Source organism: Aythya ferina (genome assembly GCF_964211825.1).
Source record: "Aythya ferina genome assembly, chromosome: 3".
Lineage (NCBI taxonomy): Eukaryota > Metazoa > Chordata > Aves > Anseriformes > Anatidae > Aythya > Aythya ferina.
Genome location: NC_140298.1, coordinates 59,781,669 through 59,804,753, shown reverse-complemented (window position 1 = coordinate 59,804,753; position 23,085 = coordinate 59,781,669). Strand labels below are relative to the sequence as shown.

At 37.6% G+C, this 23,085-nt stretch overlaps 1 protein-coding gene across 1 annotated transcript in view; it reads left to right on the top strand.

Annotated features, from left to right (window-relative positions):
• ME1 (malic enzyme 1) overlaps positions 1 to 23,085 on the top strand; it is a 172,323-nt gene that overhangs the window by 100,825 nt on the left and 48,413 nt on the right. Inside the window, exon 6 of the mRNA XM_084513837.1 lies at positions 259 to 362. Within this exon, the coding sequence (XP_084369963.1) occupies positions 259 to 362 (104 nt within the window). The remainder of the gene's footprint in view (positions 1 to 258; positions 363 to 23,085) is intronic.

Genomic DNA, 23,085 nt, shown 5'->3' with positions numbered 1-23,085 from the left:
AGATTAAACTTTTACTTTTTCACTTGGAAACAATACCCTTCCTTTGATACTAGAGTATCCATTTTCCTTGATACAAAAGGCTGTTTCTTTAATCTCTTTGTTGCAGTTCTTCAGTCTTTATATAGAGGTGGATAAATGGATATGTACTTCATATGCTTGGGTTAATCTTCAAACACTGTATTGTTGTCCCCCTTCTTATTAATGTAGAATGTACTAGTGTAACTTGTTCATCTAGTAGTTCAAACATTTTTTTAACAGGCACTGCTGAAAGATCCTTTGTATATTGGGCTGAGACACAAGAGAATCAGAGGTCAAGCCTATGATGATCTCCTTGATGAATTCATGGAAGCTGTGACTTCAAGGTATGTGATATATTTGTGTTATTCTTTGGAGAATTCCACTGTGAACTTCATCTTGGGAGAAATAAATGTCCTTAACTATGAAAGGAAGAAAGAACGATGACAACAGAGTTGCTAGGTTCCTGATCTTTTTATTTTGAGCATTGTATTTTATAAGCTGTCTCTAACTTGCCTTAAATATTGCATTTTTATGAATTCTCTGCATGGGTGATAAAATTCATCTTGAGATGAGTGAACTAGTTTTTCAAACTATTTTATGAGATTTGGACTGTATTTACCTAATAATTTTCTATGCCCAGTGCAGTGCCTGCATGTTTTTCTCTGTATCCCCAACTTTGTGTGTGAGATGCCAGCAGTCTGAAAGAAGCAATCGTACCTGGCAAAGGCTGTTTCTGCTGCCTGCTTGCAGTTGTGGTTAAGTCTTCATGTTCTTTTTCCCTAGGTTTTAGGGTTACATTCTCTCTGTACTGACTCTCCCTCTCCCTAATTAAAAATAAATAAATAAATAAATAAGATGACCAACCCCTGCTTGTGCCCTGATCCAAACTGAAACAGGACTAAGCTTCTAGTATTTTGGTTTTAAATGCCATGGTAAAAACCTATGCTAAATCATCTCTTTTTCTTGCCTCTTTTTCTCCAGTACAGAAAGTAGTTAAATTTATTATTAGAACATGATGCATAAAATATTACATTTCATGTCAAATAACATATTTGCTCACATTTTCCTTGTTCATTAAAGTATTTGGAGTTCTAGACCTGCATACCTAAAATAGCCTAAGTAGCAGGATCCTTAACAAAACATGATCTCTATCTGTGTCTGAAGTGAACTCTAAAGCCAGGACTGAGGTGTGGGACCTGGAAATACCTTCTGGGTCCTTGATTTCAACTTATGCCCCTTCAATGTTTTGACTCCATGCTGGGACCTTCTCTGGATACGCACAACCTCTGTTCTTCTTGCCCTAGTTCCTGTGTAAAAGAAACTTGGGCAAGTGGGGAGTATTAATTCCCATGCTTGAAGCACAGATTCCTCCACATATTACTGTACTCTTCCCCATCACCCTCAGTTGGCTAAGAATCCCTTGCTCTTGATCTATGGTTTGCTGGTTTGGCTCTGCCCTGTAATGCATCTGCTCCTCTTTTGAGTATTCTCTTTCAGATAAAAATGGTGTATTTCCACCTCCTTCATGGAAGGTTTGGACCATTACAAATTTCTCTGTGGACTGAGTTTTGAGAATTTCTATCTTAAAGCATTTCCTAACTCACCCTTTGTTTTTAAAATCAAACATAGTTCATTTTAAATCATCTAAATCATACACTGAAGGAAATCATCAGGGTCAAGCATAGTATTATCTCAGTAATGTCTGAAGGTCTGGTTGACTTGTTCTTTTTACTTAAACATCTTTGAAACTATTATTTTGAGTAATTTTTAGCAATTTATGTTAGCTTGACCTTCTGAAAGATCACTTTGTTCTCAACTAAATCTGTCGTGGTCTACAGTGGTATCCTTTATTTTATGTTTGAAGTGGAGCATTTATAATTCAAACTTTGTATGTTTTACTTGTAAGTTGTTTTGGCTGTAGTACAACATCCAAATTGATTATGATACTCTTTTGATAAGATGAAGGGAAAAGTGAGGCAGCTAAGACAAAATCAAGTCCATCTGTTCAAATTTCCTATGAAATTTGTTCGATTTCATATGCTCCTAAATGAAAATTTCTACTTGGTTTGTCACTAGGAAACTCAGTGTTTCCAGTTGGTTCTGGTATGATGGGTCTGACTGTTAAAGGTGCAGGCTGTGATTTGATTTATTATGCATTATTTTCTCTTGCCAGCTATTGCAGTGATTTTGCAGTGATATTGCACTATCTTGCAGTGATTTAGGTAATTGTATACTTTGCCTGAATGCTGCTTATCTTTTCCTTGTGAAAGTTTCTCTGAGGTTTTTCCTCTTTTCACTTTCCTTAGCCTTTTGCTGGCTGTTTCACAGAGGAGTATTTTCTTTACAAGTCATGTTTGGTCTGTTACATTTTAGGTTAGCCTTATTTATTGGCAGTTATTGCCATGGTACTCCAGAACGGGCTTTCTTATTTGATATTGCCTAATCAATTCAGAGGATGGAAGAAGTTCTGGGGCAACCGTCATGTTTTCAGAGTATTCACCTCTAAGACAGACATAACCATGAACATTACAAAGCGCAAAGTTGTTACATCTTTGTAATAAGACAGTGCATTTTATACAGGCTTCTTACTGGCTTCCAGGGGAATTTTCCTAGACATGTGTATCACCTGGATTGGTTGTTAAACCTTGAAAATCTGCATTTTTATAAGATGGTGCAGCATCATTTATAGAGAAAATGTTATGGTACATAATAAAGTACTTTATAAAGAAGCATGTCATATGAAGGTATAATTTCATGAACTATGATACTTTCCCCTTCTTGCCTTCACTGCTATTCACCTCCAAAAAACTCTTCTTATGAATCAAAATTATTTATGAAAGAGTCAGCATTAAAAATCAAACAAGACTTAAAACATCCATTGCTAAAAGATTTTGGTACAGTATCCAGTGTATTATCGTGGCAGAATGAAACTAGTACAATGTGTTTTTTCCCAGATGTGAGAAGGCAGAAAGATATGGAAAGTATCCGGATTTCTGCTGGCTTAAAGCCAGTGAACAGCTTTTATTTATTTACCTATATCTGTATCTGTCTGCTTATTTATTACTAGTGCCAGCAGCTGCCCTTTCTGTGGGCAGGTGCTAGAATGTCTGAGGATGTTACCAGGTGTTTCTTGCTTTTGTGTTGGTGCAGTAATTTAGGGGAATAACAATATTCTAAATGGAAGAAATGTTTTATAACATGAGAAAAAACAGACAGATATTTTCATCACTGAATAATGTAAATCAAACTGTAAAACCTATTCAGAAATGTTTGTTATGTTCTACCCTATGGAGAAATGTGTGATAAAACATTTTATACAGAAGTGAATTTTTCCAAATGACAAGTTGTTCTTAAATATTTGTGTTTGCAAAAAAAAAATTAATAAATAAATGAGAGGAAGGTTTTCTAAACAGTACTTTGGTAGCTGGGGTTGATGCACCAAGACTTCCTGTATAACCAGAAGAAATAACTCAATCTTTTTATTCCACTTTCTATTTCTTCCCTACTTGCCTGCAATGATGCAAAGAGAAATATATCAATGGCTAAGAGGTATTCGTATGCAACAGTGAAGGGATTATGGAAACACTTGAGAGGAAAATATGTAGACTAGAGATGGAACAAGAAATGAGGGGAGAGGACAAAAGCACCTTTTTAATAACAGGGACTTTCCTCGTCTGATGCAAAAAGTGGATTTAAAGGCTCTGGAAAATTTTTCCCTTTTTCTGAAGGAGACTTCCTTTTCACACATCTGGTAAAGATAACTCTATCTTGAACTCCTCTGAAAAAAAAAAGCCAGAGTAGGGAAGAATAGCATTCTAGCAGCTTGCTTTCTGCTACAGATCATGCCCAATGGAAGCCACTGTGCAATGGGGAGGGAAATGTCCACTACTGGGAGGGACAATACTGACTTGTACCTCTGGCCTGTGAACAGACAAGAAACTTTAAGGAAATAGAAAGTACTATCATGTAATCCTGATAGGTTGTTTCCTTTCAGAGCTACCACAACCCCAAAGAGTTGCATAGAACTCTTTATTCTATTATAAGCTAAAACCTTTGGATTTGTGATGCATACTGAAATATCGCTGAAATTATCTTTTTGTATGCATGTGATGGTGACGGTTTTCAGTTTCACTTCAAGGTGCAATAATAGTGGATCCTTGAAAACTAATATCGTGGGTCATATCTGTTCCATTGCGTAGTTGGATTTTAATTAAACCCTTCTCCATGCCTTTTATATGCTGTGCTTTTATTAAGCTTGTGATCTATAAATCAAGCTGATGACAATTGTAATTCAGTATGTTCTGTCCTAAATTACCATGATGTAGTCATTATTCCTCATTTGCCTGATTACATTATTCACAGATGGTAGCGGTGTTTCATTTCACATCATGTGTTACTTTAAAACAGTCTTTTATGGTAAGTAAGGTTTATCTAACTTTGAAAACAACTGTAAGAGTTATAAATCAACAAGAGAAAAATACACAAATATTTTAATGTTTTCGTTTGGTAGATTACATTGGAATATAATTCAATTTGTAAATAATTAATTCTAAACAGACCTTACTTCTGGCAAGAGAATGTACTGGCAAGACATCAACATAAAAGGTAATTAGAACTGTGCATCATGAAGGAGGTGGTTGGACCACACAGTGCTTCTGACAATATATTCAGGCACAGATTGTGAGTACAAGGACATCGGTGCCTCTGTCCTCTTGTGAATTGTGGTGGTGCAAGACCAAGACTTGCATTGTGCCTCTATGTTCCCATATAGTTCAAGTGAAAGTGACGTTCAGAGAGCACAGAAGGAAATACTGCTGCAACAACTCCCTCCTATGGCAGACTTGGTGAAGATCTGTCTTTTTTTTTTTTTTTTCTGAGATTTTGTTCTTCTGTGGGACTCAGGCTCATTGAGTCAATGTTTCAAGTTCATGGCTACCTTTTCTTTCCACAATTCTGTAAACATTACTGTCCTTGTGAAGATCACCGTGGACAGCAGGATAGGAGAAAGGTAGATGCTTAAGCAGAACCCTATCACTGCCTTGACCGCAGTTAAAATTGCTCTTTGAACATATCTTCCATTTCATTTCCAGTCATTGATGTGTTTGTGTTCTTCCTGAAATTGCCTATGCTCTAGATACTTCACCATCTTTGTAGCCCTCCTAGTTGTAGCACCTGCACTGGTTTGCCTGAGGAAAATCTTATTTTTTTTTTGTGATTAATCATGATTTGTAGTTGTTATCAATTGCAACATTTAAATTCTCAATAGATGATGCCACTGCTAGGAAGTTTGTTAAGGAGCCCTGAACCCTTCCCCAAGCAGTGGTGCTTGCTGAGGTCCACTGTTTGGAGACAACTGGGTTTGCCTATGTCAGAGAAAAAGAGAAACAACTTGCCTCCACTTTGTTGTTTTTTTTTGTTTGTTTGTTTGTTTTTTATTTTGAGATGAGATGTTCATTTACTGTTTCTTCTATTGTCAAATCCAGGGGACTCTGGGATTGGAAAGAGGCCAAGGTAGGAGGCCTCTACTTCTGCATATCCCATTGAGCAATGGGGAACAGATTAATTAGTGCTCCCCCCCGCCCCCCCCCCCCCCCCCCCCCCCAGTATGAATATCCTTACAAACAATCCAACACAAAAAGAATGTAGACAGTCAATTCTTTTTGTTGTTTGCTGCCTTGTAGCCATCTTCCCTTTCTTTCCTGCTAGTTCTTTTGGTGGGACAGTTTCCCAGGCTGGATTGCTGGGTGATAGTTGGCTGACACTCAGGGACAGGACCAACCCGCTCTGACCTTTCACAGCAGGACATCTGAATTCTGCTTCCTCCTTCTAAAATCCCACTTTAAACCCATTCTCTCTTACACTGTAATCTACATCACAAGGTTTTGTCCCGCCTTCTCTAATGCCAAAACCAACCATGAAACCTTGTCCTTTTTCTTCTTTCTGGACTTAGAAATGTGAAAATATTTGATTTGTGATACTTACTAGGTTATCCACCTTCTCATTTTTCTTTAAAAATCATTTGTGCTTTCATGAACTGGAACCTGAAAGCAGATCGCAGGTGTTGCTGGATTGATTACTGCCTCAGCTAACTAGGAAAATGTGTATATGTTACTTCCAAAATGATGTTTTCTATCCATCCTTCTCAGTAGCTTTTGTTTCTGTTGTATCTCCGGGCCTGTCACTTTTATAGCTTAACATAATGGAGCTGAGCTCAATTAAGACTTTTGTTTGGCTCTGTTCTATAAATAGCCAATAACAATGTGTCTCTGCTAAAAATAAGATCCTCTCTCTCTCTTGTCACTAGAGAAACAGTCATCATTTCCCAAACACCAGTGTTTTGTGCAGAAGTTGAGTCCTCTTCCATCAATGTCCTTGGCAAGGGAAGGGCCTCGGCCTTGTCACCAAAAACCACAATCAGCTTTCACAGCGATATAAACTGTTCTGACTCATCATTTCCTTTCTCCTGCATGCTCTTAAAAAATGTTGACGGCTTGCCAGAGCAGTAAAAAATAAATATAAATATTCCATAGTCAGGGTTTAGGTGACAGTCAAAACAGCAGTGAGAAGCAGGATGCGCTGCCTTACTGTGGAGCTGCAAAGGCCTTGATAGCCATTTTGTTTCCTTAAGGGTCACCCCATGGCAAAATGAAGGCTAAATCAGATTAGGTTTTTCATTTCATGTGTAGAGTTAATCTGAATCTCCTCTAACACAATTATAAAGTCTTTCTAGGTCTCCTGCAATGCGTTTTGCTGCCAGATAATCTGGTTAGTTGCTCACAAGAGATAAGTCTGTACAGTACTGCCTAATGCCCAAGCTTCAAGCCCTTGGCAATGGAAGCTCAGGGAGATTTGCACGTGCAAGTATTACTTTTTTTTTTTTTTTCCAGGTTTTTTTTTTTGGCCTTTAAATAAATTGAAATTAAAGTAGAACTATGCTAATGAATCCTATTCCAGTTCTAAAATCCAGCTTGGAAAAGATAGGAAATCTAAATCGTAAACCAGTGCTATTCCTTGTGTATGTACTATTCCTTCTTTTGAGGCATGACCTTTTACTAAGCTTTTCCTAGAACCTTGCTTTACTCAGTTTGCAGAACAGGCAAGAGCCAAGGAGCAGAGATTGCATTGACAACTGTGCCTCTGGCGTACAATCTCTTGGGGATTTTGTCATTGGTAACTTTTGACAGCTGTAAAGACTTCTACATATTCATTTTGTGATTTTTTACTGCAAACTAAATTGTATCTGATTGCTGGAAATGACACAAATATATGCTTTACAACCTTTTCAAACCCAGTAAGTGGCATAAGGAAAAATGAATCTGTCAGTGAAGTGAAATCATAGCAGGATAGACAGACTCTACTCACATCAAGTTTATTTGTAGAAAGAGTGTTATTATTTATTGTTTATAATGCTAGACCACAGAGAAATTCTTAGCAAAGATCAGCAGAGGAGTCTTGAAGAAATAAAACCTCATTCATTGCTCATCCCTTAAAAAAAAACAAAACAGTAAGATTGTCAGACTGTTCAGGGGGGAAGGATATTGTTTTTTCTTTTTTTTTTTTTTTTTCTTTTTTTTTTTTTTTTTGTGGGACAAGATAGAGCAGGGGAGTATTTTTAGTATATTTAATATGCCTCTTGTACCCAAACTGATTTTTGAGCTCACAATGGGATATATCCATGTTCTAATAATGCTCAGCTATGTCCCAGACTCACTGCAGTCAAACAAAACCCAACAAGAGAAGAACACACTGTTCTCAGGCTTTTCTTCTCCAAACTATTTTAAGAAGAGATTTTTAAAGTGGAAAAGGCCTGGGTAATCTCAATTACGTTCCTTCCCCTTTTATAGCTGTAGAAAATGGTGTCCAGGATTCTCAAGTAGAAGTTAGCTGGTGCAACTGTATGGTAAATGGGGTGAATGTTGATTTATTTGAATGATTTGTGCAAATGTAATATTTTAACACAGTTTATATTGTTGTTACAGAAGTATAGGAGTTTTCCAGGCTGTCAGAAGCAGCAGTTTCCTTTTTCAGTTTTTCCCCCTTTGGAAACTCTACTGAAGTTAAATATCAAGTTTTTGACTTAAATTCACATCAGAATGTAATGAGATATCTGTCCCTCTTATCCCATCACTGTCTCTCTCCTACTAAATGCTAAGAATTATTTCTATCTAGATTTCAACTCTTAAGAGAACCTTCTTTCACTGTCAGTCTGGCTAATGGGATTAGGTACTTCAGGACTTCATCCCTCCCTGGCCCTATAGCGCTGCTAGACCATGACACTGCATGATTTATTCAGCATATTCCATTTCAACTGCCCTTGCTTCCACCTAAATTTCCTGATGTACTGCAGTGAATTGCCTCTGCAGCTCACCAGCTGGGCCTGCAGGATGCAAACAGCAGCAGGACTTCGGTAGCGTGAGGTTTGCTGGTAAAATAATGCCCTGCTGTGGGAGGGCAGGAGGCAGAAGATGCTGCTGAGGTCAAAGTTTCATCTTGGACTGAATTGGATGTTCTACGCTGACCAACCCAGTGCTGCCCTTCATGAGAGGGCCTGGACCCACAGAGGACCATGGTTAACATAGGACTTGTTAACCACCTTGGGTCAATGACGTAGATCAGGTAGTACTAGTACTTGTAGTTTGCCCAAGTACAACTTTCAGAGTTACTCATTGACAGTAACAGGCAGATTTATATATCACAGGGATAAGAAGAAAGCTTGGAAATTGCAAATTGGAAATACCTGCCCTTTCTTCTGAAACTGCAGGTATTTTTCTCCATTGTGCTTCATGATAGAAAAATGATTAAGGCAGTGCAGTTTCTGCAAAGTGAGGTTAATGTCAGTGTGTTGACCAGTTCTCCATTTAAAGTAAACTGCATTTCTCAGATGAAATGTGGAATACAATACATTTACGAACATACAGAGGGTACAGAAGAGATGCTGTTTCAGGCCTGGTGGGACCATGGCTTTTTAGTTAATCATAACTAAATCATAATCAGTCACCATCCGTGGAAGTCTTTAAAAGATGTTTAGATGTAGAACTTAGTGATATGGTTTAGTGGAGGACTTGTTAGTGTTAGGTCAGAGGTTGGACTCGATGATCTTGAGGTCTCTTCCAACCTTGAAATTCTGTGATTCTGTGATTCTGTGATAATTAATCCATTTCTCAGGAGGGCACATGGCTTAACCAGATCCACAACATCTAAGAACTTCCCTATGACTTCGGTGGTATTTAACAGCTAAGTGTCAGTCATTGTCTGGAGCAATGCCATTGTGGCTTATATTTGAAGAATAATTCCTTCTTTTTATGTCTACCAAGGTCTGTAAACATTGCTGCTGCCCAATTGCCTGCAAATAATACTCCAATAATAGATATCACTGGCATAATCACATTCATCATTTGAATGTTACTAACTTGTTTTGCCACTGGCAGAAATTGCAGTGCAAACTTCAGTGCACCCTTTGCATCCTAGAACCTGCAGCAGTAACTTCCATAGCAACATAACTGACTGAAGCTTGCAAATGATATGGCACTTGTAAAATAGAAGTATTTAACCTTCCTGAGATTATGGCCATATCAGTCTTTCAGCTGTGCAAATCCTATGATAAGAACTGTCTGCCAGGGATTTGGGACTAGAATCGGAAAGCATGTCAGAAATGAATCGTTGAATTGAATACATTGTCAGTATCCGTATGTATGATCCTTTTAAAAATAATGTAGAGTACCTTAAATTAAGTCTTTTCTATATTAAGAACATCCTGCTTACAGACTTTTTTTCAATCTTATAAATATCTCCAGTATGGCCGCCATCAAATCTGCCTAACCACTTTGCGTTCTGGCCTTCTTATAGTCACACTGCCTTTAAAACTGTTGCAGAGTAATACTTTTTCCCTTTTATAGGTGGGAACTGGAGCATTAGATGACAAAATTGGAATTAGATGTCGTCTTGGGCACAATCCAGTTGCCTAAACATAAGTGTCCAGTGTTGCACCCTCTCAGGCATCCAGCTACTGGTCCAGGTACTTTAGTTGTCCCACACGCTCTCAGTCACATCTGCCAACTCTGTGCAGGTGCTGTGGATACCCAAGCGTGTCTCAGACTGCACTGTCTTTAGACATCTGTATCAAGCCCTGACATCTATTCTATCTCTAGGTGCCTGAAGGCTTTCAAACACTGGCTCTGAGTAACCTTCCTACTGTTGCATGACAGGACTATTGGCAAATAGAGGAGAACCCTAACTATCCTTTGGGGTAGCCTTCCACCTATACAACTATACCTAACAAACATTTGGTTATAGTTTTGCTAAAGTTAGGGGTTGCATGCAGATTTTGCACGTGACTTGTTTTGAATGCTTAGAGCTACCTCTCTCCTAATTCCGCAGTCTCTCTACACTGCTTTCCTGCCAACAAGGCATACTGAGAGCTTGCTAAAAAGAAGGCAGATAAAGATTGCTGCTTTGAGCTGCAAGATAGTGCAATTTATTTATTTTTCTGTTTCATTGTCTTTTTATTTAACGTAGAGGTAATGAGACAGTATTTAGTGTCTGCTGTATTTTTGACACTTTTTGGAAATTCCAGATGCACATCTTATTTCTGCATTAGCAATCACTAGTGTTTATACTCCACTGTAAAAAATATTAGCCTGGAAATGGCTAAAAAATGAAATAGGACACTTCAGACCCACTACCATATGTAAGTGCAGTTAACTGACACTTCATTGACGCCCACGGTGGTGCCAGTGCTAACAAAGCCTGAATAAATGATGGAATATGTTTAGCTCATGCGTTTAATTACCTAATTACAAAAGTTCTTTGTAATTTTAGAGGAATGTGTATGAATAACTGGATTACTGGAATTGCAGAGTTGCTGATTGTGTCCCAGGAAGCAGATAAGAGTTAACTGGTAGGTTATCTTTATATAACTGGGGGTGTACATTAGAGAAAAAAAGAAAAATGTTTTGAAAAACGTACTAGGGTTTCTATAATTCAGATTTTTTTTTCCTTCTAGTCCCTTACTCATTTAGATTTTTCTAAGGTTTGAATAATTAGGGGTGAGAATTTCTACTGCTGTCCCTGCATTGGCTCATGCAGGAGGAAATTCTTTACAATTTTATCTCCGGCACAGCGTTACTTTGATACTTCTCCTTCTAAAAATGGGATTTAGCTTAGTACAAAACCAGAAAGTTATCTGTTTCAAACATTACACTTTGGAAACTGCAAGAGAAGTATCACTTAATTGGCTAACTTTATTTCAGAATTTGGTGGATTTTAACATCAAAGTTAATTCATCTAGTTGCTGCTTTATATCAAGCCTAAATGGCTACTGGAAGGAGAGTGCTGGCAGGGTTAGATGAAAATGAACTATGCAGATTTTTAATAAAAATGAAGTTAAACGTAAATACACTACTAGAACTAGCTAAGCCTTTTTTCCAGAAGATACTCTTTTTAAAAATATTTACTTAAATGATAGTATAAATTTTATTATAATTGCTTTGTAATTAATTTGTACTATTAAAAGTCAATTACTTCTTTTTGTTTCTCTTTATTTTAAAGACCTTAATGTCATAGACACTTGGCATCACTGCTCCTGCTCAGGATAGACCTCTGGTCCAGAAAACACGCCCAGGAGTTATTTTGCCTTTTAAAAACATATGGATAGGAGCCTGCTTATTAGTGCCTGTTAGTTAAACTGAAAGGTTGTAATGACAGTTGTTGATATCAGGAGAGTCTACAAATCTGAAAGCATATTAAGAAAAAATCAGGAAAAATACTCTTTTAATAAGTGATCAACTGCTACATATAATCAAATTTCTATTAACTTCAGGTTCTGTACAAGTTTTGAGTGTGTTTAGCCAGCATATTTTTTCCTATTTGTTATCTGGGTTTATAGTTCTGTACTTAAGGACAGACAACATTTGTGGTGCAAGTCTGTGAAATCCTACAATTCTCACAGTAATCTCATATCTCACACATTTTACCAAACTATGAAACTATCCTAGTTTAGCGATATTTTTAAGTCCAGTTGTTTACATATATTTTTGTCATGCAACATTATAATTGTTTTTTGTTGTTGTTGTTTGTTTGTTTGTTTTTTAGCTTATTTTAATAGAAAGCCCATCTTGTTAGAGGTTTTGCATTTGTCTGCCATGGAGTCAACTAAAGACCTATGGAGTCCATTTTTGTGGCTGGAAATAATAGTCCAGACATTTAGAGATCTTTTTACAGTATTGAATTTTTATTAAAAAGGCTTTGATTAATCTTCTCTTCTGAAAAATTGATTATGATCTGAGCATATGTGTGACTTCTGGAAAACTACATATCTTCAGCTGTCTGACTGCAGTCACTCCACAGGATTATACTAAAAAAAAAAAAAAAAAAAAAAAAAAAAGCTAATTAAATCATTGATCCTTCACATTTATACCAGCCAATTTAAGAATGTCACAGCAGCTACAAAGAAGTGTTCTATTAAATTTGTTAATGATTCTAAAATTGTTTAAACAAAAACGATTTTTCAACGTAAGCCAGACTACACAGTGTTAGGGTTTGTTTTCTTTTCTTTGCCAGAAAAGTACAGAAGCTGTAAATTATATATGGAAAATATTTTTAAAGAACAGCATTTTCAGGATAAGAGAACTGAGTGCAGCTGGTTTGGTATATTTTCCAAATCAGATTTCAAAATGGGAACCAGCTGCTCACATGTTGCTCTTAGCTAAAATGCCAGCATAGGCTGATTGTCATAAGATGGCCATTTAAAAAATGATATACTTGGGGAATAATGGATGTGATCCCGATGTCGGATTCAGCTGCCAAGTACTATCACAGTAATTGCACCACCTTCAAATGCTGTCAGCCTCTATCCTAAAGACATCTGAGTGACTTGTTTGCAAAAAATCCAAAATAAAATTAAAGGGGGAATCATAGAGTAGACCATTCACTGTGCATTTTCAACAAGCTTCCACCTGAATTAATCAACCTGCAGCTGTGCTGTTTGATCACACCTGCGATTACCACCGTGTGAGCAGACAGCTCCTGTTTGCTCATCTCTGAAAACAAGAACTTGCATCACTTTGATTTTGTCCTAGATGCCTTCAAAAGAAGCAGCTTCAAAAGAAGCTATAGACAGGTACACTTTGGTGCAGGAATGAAAACTGAGGTGGAATGTGGTAAGAGGTGGGAGATGTGATTTTGTTGTTATTTTTAATTCATCGTGAGTGTAGGGTATGCGTTAAATAAGGCTTGACTTTATAGCTAGTGTGATGATAAATTAGGAAATCTAGACAGGACTGTTCAAAGAAGCTAAACATACAGATACAGGGAGCAGTTATACTTCTGATTTAAACAATTGAGGCTAAGCTTGCTAGGTCAGAATGCCATTTCCATGCTTAGTAAGTATTGCAAATAGTGCTTGATAGTTTTTTCTGTAGTTTTAAACACAAACTTCAATAAATTAAGAAATTTTAAAAGGTAAATTTAATCAACAACAAGTTCTATTGTGGCATTTTTTACTTGTTTTATTTGCAAAAGATCTGTTGAACGTTATGGAGACAGATGAAATTTTGTACATGAACAAGAGCAATATTGCACCAGATAAAAAAGTGATTTGCTTAAAATCACTTTGACTTTACTCTTACTTCATAACAAAAAATTTTGTCATGCTTTCTTTCAAGTCATTCCCTGTACGCTCTCATTGAATTCAAGGCATCTAATGCAAATATTCAGTACTGCTGGAAAGTGTGGTCTCCCAAAGGTAGTGGTGTAGCGCTCATTCTAATTCTCTGGGCTTTTATTGTATTACAAAATATCAGAAGAGCAGAGTTTGCAATAGCAGCTATTGGTGTAAGAGCGTGTTACAGAGAAAACGTGAGAGTTGCAGACAAGAAAATGGCTGTTCCATAGGACTCAAGTTTTTGCACAATATGCTTTTGTTTCATAATTTGGTGTTAAACATTTTTTTCTAGACTATATTTGGAAGAAGGGGATCAGATTGTTGAGAATGAGGAGTTAATATGCACTGAAGAAGTAGGAAAGGTTTCTGGGACTGTAGTGTTTTCTCAGTTGAGGCTTGTTGGCAGCAGGTTTAGCTTAAAGAGCAGAGGCAATGTCAAATAACCACTTCACAGAACACAGGACAACATGAATTCTTGACAAAGAACAGTCTTGGCTCCAAAGGAAACCACTGTGCTGGTTTCAGCTTCAGTAACTACTGTGACACTGTACAGTATAAAAGTTTTTGAATGTCATCATTTTTTTGTCATCTTGCCTTCTTTCTCAATTAGAAATCTTGCTGCGATTGGTAAAGAAGAGAAAGTCGAACTAAGGGACTCTTTTTGGCTGATACACATAGTGATACATTTCTTGGGGGTTGGGATTTCAAGAAACGTGCTATGCCTTAGCATTTCTACCATTGGAGCTGTTGCTTGCATGTAGGTGTTTTAATGGGATTTCAGGTACGTAATTTAACTGAGCTGATCTACACCAAGATGATAAATTCATAGAATTTAGAACGATGGCCCGGTTCTATAGAGTTAAACTTAAAAACAAGCAATAATTAAACTAGATAGGCTTGAGGTGTTTTTTTTAACTTTATCCGGCAGTATGGTAAGCCTTTGGGCTTTATTAGTATAAACTTCCATTTAATTTCTTCTCTTGAGTTACAGAAGTGACTTTGTAGCTGCTTAATCTAATCTTAATTCTAAGAGAAATACCCAAGGCTGACTTCTGATTATTCCCAAAAAAACAAGTGCTTATTGTAGGAGACTTCAAACTGTACTCTTGTGTCCAATTTTAGAAGTCAAATGTGAATGTATAGTTGTTTTTAACATAGACACAAAGAAGGTGAATCATCAGTGTTTTTACAAAAAATTTGAAAATACCTCTGTTGCAGAAGAATGTCTGAAGAATGGAAAGCAATTCCATTTTTTTTTGTAATTATTTCCATCCAAAATTGTCATTCTCTTGATTTTAGTGTTTCACGTAGTACATTGTTGCAAAAATAATAGGAACTTTGTTTTCATTAAAAAGTTGGGAGACCTAGGAGGCAGAACAGGTTCTAGCATGCTACTCGCTTGTCAGATACGTGGCAAACAGTAAATAGCTGTACGCTAACTTTGCAATTCTGAACAGTGCTGACACCAGAGTAGAGCTGGCACAGATTGCTTTTGTCATAGTGAAAAGTCACTCAGATCACAGCAGCCATAAGCTTAACCACCATCCATGCTAGGGACACTCTTCATTTACGGTGGCTGGCTCTTGGATTCAGACTGTGCCTGTGGTTGGAGGCTGTGTTTAAGGATCATCGCATTTTCAGCAACCTGTGTTCATTCATTTACAATAAACTTGGTTTCTTTTTTTGCTCATCATCTAGCTATTAGGTAGCTAAGTTAGTCCAGTACTTTTCTGCTGAGAAGTGTCACTTCAAGGCCTTAATGCAGCACGACGTATATCCTCAAAACAAGGATGTAACAGTGAAGGAGCTGGTCCCCTGTTGGGCAAACCCCCATGTTTCCTTTTTCTATGCTTTGCTCTGCTACATGCTGTGTGAGAGGACAACCAGTGGGTTGTATTTCTGTCGGCTATTAAACAATAGCTGAGTTTCCTGACTGTAAGGAGCACTGTGAATGACTGAACTGTGGCCCTACTAAGTGACTGCAACTTCTATCACAGCAGTGCTTGGGATTAAAAATAATGAAGGCCTCCAAAAAAAAAAAAAAAAAAAAAAAAAGTTAAATTGCCAGATTTGGTGGATTTGTGCATGCCTGATCCAGCAACTGATGTCAGAATGACCAATTGCAAATTTTTTTCCCTTTAACGAGGTATAGGCCTTAGCTAAGTTTTAAATGTCATGGCGCAATTATTTGTGGTCTGCTGAAGTTTTTCCTTCCTGGAGGGGTAAAAGCTATTAAAGACAATAACCTTGTCTGCTCTGATGTGGCTTGGCCATTCATTGCTTAACACAGCAGCATCCCACCTCAGCAGCCCATGAGCACGGGAACCATCACGCTGTCTATGCCGCAGACCAGCTACAGCAGCTCGCTAGCATGAGGCTACGTGCTAGCAGTCTGAGCAGTGCCCAAGTTTTATGTCATCGTGGAAATGAGACCTAAATGTTCTGAAACACTCGTTTCCTTGCACTAACTCATTGACTCACTCATTCCACAGTTTTCTCCGTTATATTTCTGGTTTTGCTTACCTCCTGTAGCTGCTGCCTTCTTGTGGTATCTCATCCTGTTGCCTTTTCTTGCCCCTGGACTTTTGTAAGTTCCATCTCTGCCTCTTCCTTTGCTGTCCACTTTTCTCTGGAGAGATGTGTTTAGTCCTACTCCTACCTGTGCTCCTACCCGTTATTGTATCTACCTAAAATTATCTCTAATTCTTTTGTGTCATAACTGTTCCCTCTTCTATATGCTTCTGGTTTGTTGATTCATGATTCTGTTTTTCCAGAAGCATTGGTTTTGCTATTTAATCACTTCACTTCACGATCTCCATGACTTCTGCTGCCTCTGTCATGCTCTTGCTGGCTGAAACCATAGCACCAAAGTGCTTCCTGGCATGTCCCACAGCCGGGGCTCCCTGGCTGGCTCTGTTGGAGCAGAGCACAGGTCCCACCATCCCCAGGCCTAGGTTTCTAGCAGAAATTAAGGCTAAGGGAGCAGAAACCACACATTGAGATCACATCCTACCATGGCCTACAGGCAATGAAATCACAGTAAGTATATTTAGGGACAAGAACTGTGGTGTACATTGCAGCACAGGTTTGCCTTGTGGCATTAAGGAGTAGTAAAATCTCTAATGATCTTTCTTTAGAAGAATTTTAAGGCTTTTGTTTGAACTGTTATCTTCTTTTTTGTTTTTATTAGTTATAATTAATTGACTTTTTTACACCTGTGGCGATCTTCCTCTATTACGGTTCTGTCATTTGACATCTCTTGCTCTTTCAGTGTCTGCCTTAGGGGTACAACTGTCTCCTATCTCTACAAACATCTTCAAAACTTTGTTTTCACTGCCTGTAGCTTTCCTTTGTATACAGAAGCTTCCCTCCAATGCTAACTTTCAAGCTTCTTGCAATTTAATTTTCACAAACTGAGTAGAGACCAAAATGTTGTCATCCCTGTTTCACAGGTGGAGAAGTAAATGCCCTAAGAGCCGTCAGGTTTCCTGTGGTACTAAGGAAGTTATGAAATTCAATTTCAGAGCCTAAGGCTGTAGGCTGCAGCTCTGTCAGTAAACCAAAGAGGGTTCATGATGACAGCCTCCCTTTTCAGTCACGAGCTATTACTCTTTGTCCAATCTAGTATCTCTGTGGGTATCCAGGATGTATTGACCAGGATGCAACATAGCTACCTTTTAATTTCTTCCACTAGTCCTGCTACTTCTAGAAAGCTATTTTGATTGGCATTTCTGACCGTGTCCCCTTCTCTTTCCATGTAAACATAACCTGTCATCCTGTATTTCTCAGGTACCTGACCCCTTAGGCCCTCTCTATTTACCTGACCTAGTAACTTTGTTGTAGTGCAGACACCTGTGCCTCCAGCTGATGGCACGATGTGTCACCTTTACAGCTAAAGACATTTACACTTCTTTTACTTGCATTTTTCATGTGCAGAAATTCAACAGCTGTCTTATTGCCATTCGAGTTTTTTTGAAACCTCTCCTCTAATATAAAGCCTAAAAAAAACCCCATCTCTTCATAAGGGATAATCATAGAATCAGAAAATGTCTTGGGTTGGAAAGGACCTCAAAGATTATCTAGTTCCAACCCCCCTGCCACAGGCAGGGACATCTCCCACTAGATCAGGTTGCCCAGGGCCTCATCTAACCTGGCCTTGAACACCTCCAGGGGTAAGACATCTACAACCTCTCTGGACAACCTGTTCCCATGCCAAAAACAGATAAGCAGTTTTTTATTTATCATCTGTTTATTATCATAAACACATAATAAACAATAACTGCTGCTTTTTAACTTCTTTACTACTTACTTGCTATCACTGTTCACACTAAAAATAAGAAAGGAATGTCACACGTATGTGAATTGTGTTCATTCTTACTCAAACTAATTGTGTTTATTCCAGTCTCAGGAAGGGCACCAGGTAGTTTCATTACTGTAGACCCTTAGCCCGTGAAGGCAGAGATTTTCTTCTGCCACCATCCAGCCTGATGGGGCATCAGTCCTTTGGTAAGCCCATGGAGTATAAATATCTAAATAGTTTTTATAATTGTTTTTATAGGTTGCTGATCATCTCAAATTTTTCTTCCTAAGCTTTGTCCCAAAAGGGATGTAAGTGAAGAGTTCGGTAACCTTGCTAAGTAATAAGGACTCAGCAAGATATTATCTTTATAGTCTTATTTTAGAGTGATTAATATGTTGCATGTAAGAAAGAGGAGACAGAGTTTCTTCCCTCAAACATCTGTTTATGATTTAAACTCTACAAAATATCCAGAAAAAGATTGTGTGGTGAACACTGACTTAGGACTTTCGCCACGTATCCTACTGTCCCAAGGACTGCTCCTACACTACTATTAATTTTGCTGGTACAATTCCAAATCTGTCATACTTACTTTAAAATTGTAGTTGCATATTCTATTACTAAACAAAAAAATAAAAAGTGAAAACCTGGTGAGCGTTTGTGTAGTTGATTTATAATATTGTTTGAAATTATGGCCGAAAGTACATGCTCATTATCAGCAAGGTATGCTGTAAATAGACGTGAATGTATTTGATAAAGTGCCTTTTTTGTGTTTTTGTATGTGTAGCTGTTCCTGTCCAGGGGTAGATCTCACTTGTTCCATGTATCAAACATTTTGTCTTTATACCTGGGTTGCAGCCACCTTTTTCACAGCTTGCTACGTCTCTCCCAGTGAAGTTTGCTCTGGTCAAGTAATGGCATCCAAAGCTGGTGTTGTATTTAAAGTGATCCAGCTGAACATTACATTTGTGGAGGTTTATTCCAGCTCTAACATGCTTCATGCTCTTTCCTAGCCATTGCCTTGGCCCAGATAGGAACACATTAGGTGATCTTTCTCTTTGATGAGAGAAGTACATACTTCCCAATTTGTATGGTGTGATATGGTGTTGTTCTCAATGTTCATGTAAATGTAAATTATATAGTTTTTTAATGTTGCAGTTTGAAAAATTGTACTTTATTGTATGCAGGTTTTTCAGACATCAGGTATGATCCAGATAGTGCTGGTTAGGGTATAGCCTGTATCTTTATGACAGCAAGTTGTCAATACTGTATTGATGTTCAAATCTGAGCAAACACAGCAAGAATCTCAGGAAAAATATGACTCCAGCATCTAAAAAATATTTTAAGCTATTGAGAAAATCTTTGAAGTACTTTGAAACTACAAAAAGGTCAGCAGAGATTTTCTTGGACTAGAGACAAAAGCTGAGAGCTAGTGAGGTGACTTTGGTACTACAGTGAAAGCTACCACAGTGTCCCTTTTCCTCTTGCAAAGGAGTTTCCTTGGAGCTCAGGTCGTGACATTCATGTCTGATTTAAGAATTCTTCTAGGATTTTTGCTGGAAACTCAAGCCAGACTTTGAAAATGTTTAGCTGCCAAGTGCTGCACTTAAGAGCCCAACTCTGGGCACATTGAGGTAGTGCATGTTAGTTTTCACAGTGCTTCTCTGCTGATGCTTGAAGGATGAGAAACAACATCTGGACGTCAACAAATGGACTTCCAGAGCTGTTATTTGTAGGGTTTCTCTGTGTGGAGATCATTAGTCTTTATGTTCTGCAGTAGCTCCTATCTGCTAGCCATTGTCCACTGGCTTGGAGTACACAAGCTGGGTTCTCTTCCCTGTGTTTGAACTGGGTAACCATTTGCACAACACTGCCCACACACTTAAGCTTCTCTTCCCAGAACCTCATGGGCCCCTGAGATAGTCCTTTCTCAGTCTTCTGAATTCTGAATCAATCCCAGAACTGATATAATATTTATGAAGTTACAAAATCTGAATGCTTTTTTTTTTTTTTTTTTTTTTTTAATAGCTTGAACAAAGGGAGAGAAGCTGAAAGTATTTTGGATGCATCTATACTCTAAGCCTTTGGAAATGGGTGGAGATGATTATTTAGCTGAATCTTGTCAAGATTTGAAGCACTAGCTGTCTACATTGAATGCCAGGAAAAGTAGACATTTTAAAAGATACATGTGTGTATATTATATATGTATACATTTATAAAACAATAATAGTTCCAGAAGTATAAAATTGGCTGTTGTCCTAGTTTTTTAGTTAAAAATAATAGTACTGGAGATATTGAATGGAATCTCATGCCATTAAAACTGTTTTACCAGATCATTGCTAGATGCTTTTCTTATTTAGTAGACTTCAAGCATTTCCAAGAGCTCATTATTCCCATCTCTAGGGAAGAGACTTTGCAGACAGCTACAGTTATTGTACATCTTTCCTGGCCTTCTTTGGGGAAGCTGGGGGAGAGCAGCAGTGTAATGGGTATATGTTTCCTGACCAAAAATCCATCCTAGTGTCAGTGTCTTTTGAGCATTTGGATGAGAAACTGAATGAATTCATCAAAAAACCTGATTACAGTAGCTAATGGCTTAGTCCATATGACCTAGCTTCCTAAATCCTATAGGAGAGAGATGTAGGATGAGGGGAGACTTGCTTGTGCTAGTGGTGTCAAACTGTGAGAAGTTTACAGAGCTAATCTCAGTTCACCATCTGATCCTAATTTTCAGTGAAGTTAAGTTTATTGTTGCCTGACAGAGCTCTGAGACAAATTAAAACAAAAACGAATTGGCCGTGTTTCTGGTAAGAGGAAATTTTCCTAAATTCTGGAGGATTTTCCTTCATAACTTTGAAGGAAGGAGGATATTCAATAGCAATGTAAGCTACTACTGAGAGCAGTGATTGTGCCCTCACTAATAGGCTAGGGGCACATGGCAGCTTTTCCAAAGCTGTTGAAAACTACTTCTTGCAATTTGACCTTTTCATTAAATAAACTGCATAAATCATATCTTTTGCCAATTGTTAAAGCTCACAAAAACAAATAGTGAGAGTGCATGATACCCTAATAGCAGAGAAGATGGACAGTCTGGCATTCCCATTTGCTCCTTTATGAGCTTCCCTTTTCATCTGTTGAAATGAATGTTGTCATTATAAGCAAATATTCAGTTTCAAAGCATAATGTGTGTTCTCTCTTGTGCCATTCTTATTCTTTATTTAGCCTCTCCTTTTGTAGCTTTTTGGAAGCAACAGTCTCTTCATTATTTTCTCTTTGCTTGAGCATGAATGAATACGATACATGGTTTTGAAACAGTTGTTTATTGGCAATTAGAAGAGGCATTTGCTATTTAATTCTTTTTTTTTTATTATTTTAATATACAGAGGATCTTGTCAGTATGTGTAAATCTCATGGTATAATCACCCTGACCCTTTTTTATGTTTTTAGCTACTAAAGCCTACCAAGTAATAAAAATGCTAATCAAGCCAACTTTTAGATCAGACTTTAACTCAGAAAGATAAGGAATTTGGAGACTTAGTGGCCATGGAGAAATATAGATGTCAGTCTTGTGAAACGAAAAAATAAATCAGTAAGTGAGCTTCTTGGATAGTACATGCTGGTCTGTGTGAAAGGAACAGAATTTGATAGCATAATTCTGATGATACTTAGTATGTTACAGATCATATGCATCCATGGAACTGCAACCAGAGAGTGAGGGCAGGATTTTGGGGCCACCTCAGAAGACACAGTGAATGTTTAAAGGGAGCCTTTAGATATCTGCCTGATACTCTGTAAGCTGGAGATGTTATTAATTTTGTTATAACTCACATTTCTACATGAAATTTCTTTCCATTTAAACATTTCTTCCCAGAATGGTAACACGCATACATATATTTGCTTCTTAATGACTAGAAGAAAAATTACTGTAGCATCTTCCATCTACTTCCTCCTTGAATTTACGCAAAAATATGTATTTTGAGAGCTATCAAAGATGGAGGAGGGTGTGCAGGTTCACTGGCTTACAGGCTCTCATTAGGCTCACAGTGCTTATGTGGGGTGTTCTGAGCTCAGGGTTATCCAAACATGCAGTAGGTTGATAGCCTTGGAAAAAAAAAATGTGCATGTATATTCTTCAAAGCCTTTATGCTACAGTCATATCCAAGGATTCTGGTATATATGTATCACTGGTTTCTGAATAGCTCAGGGAAAAAAAAATCAGAGAAAAAAATGCATCTTGTTGATGTGAGGCCTCTAAAATCTAAATTAACATGTTTAATATAAGTACTTGCTTACTTCACTCTATACCAGAAACTGGGAGACCACTTAGTACATGTCTGAGGTTCCCTGATGAAGACTGAAAAACACTGTGGAAAGGATAGCGTTAGGCTTAGCAGAGGGTTATAAACAGATCTGAGGAGTGTGCGCAACCACTTCCTTTTCTCACCTAGTCCCCAGTTATAAGAGCTGTAATTTCATGCATTACTCTTTTGAGATCCTTGGTATAATCCCCAGGATCTTGATCCAGGAGGAACCATCTAAAACACCTAACCACGTGTTTAATATGTTAAAATGGAGTAGGAGCTCTTCTGGGACCTTAATTTAGTCTCCAATTAACCTTTTTTCCAGTCATTGTTAATAAATATTCAAATAGAAGTTTACCAGTGAGACAGTTTGGACTGAAAAGTTTGAGCTTGCTTCAAAGGCTATTTTTCAAAAACCTAAATTCATGATGATAAAAGACAACCATAGCCACTAGCCCAGGCTGCAGTAATATGTCCGGTGTAGGTCAGCTGAAAGTGTTGCCAGTTTTTCAATGTAAAATGCAATGTACATACTTTCACTTTCTCTCTAGAGATTTCAGAGAGCTCCTGTTTCTGCAATGAAAGCAAGAGAGGCCATTATTTCTTTATGATGACTTCTGGAAAAAACATTATTCTTATAAATATACCATTTTATTGAGCTTGAGTATTCCACTTTTATGGCAAAGTTTATAAACATTCCTCTAACTTTTCCCAAGTATAAATCCAATTAGGGATGATTTTTAACTTAATATATGAAGACTTGACTTCATTTAAATATTAATAGTGGTTGCAACTTTTGTAGTATCAAA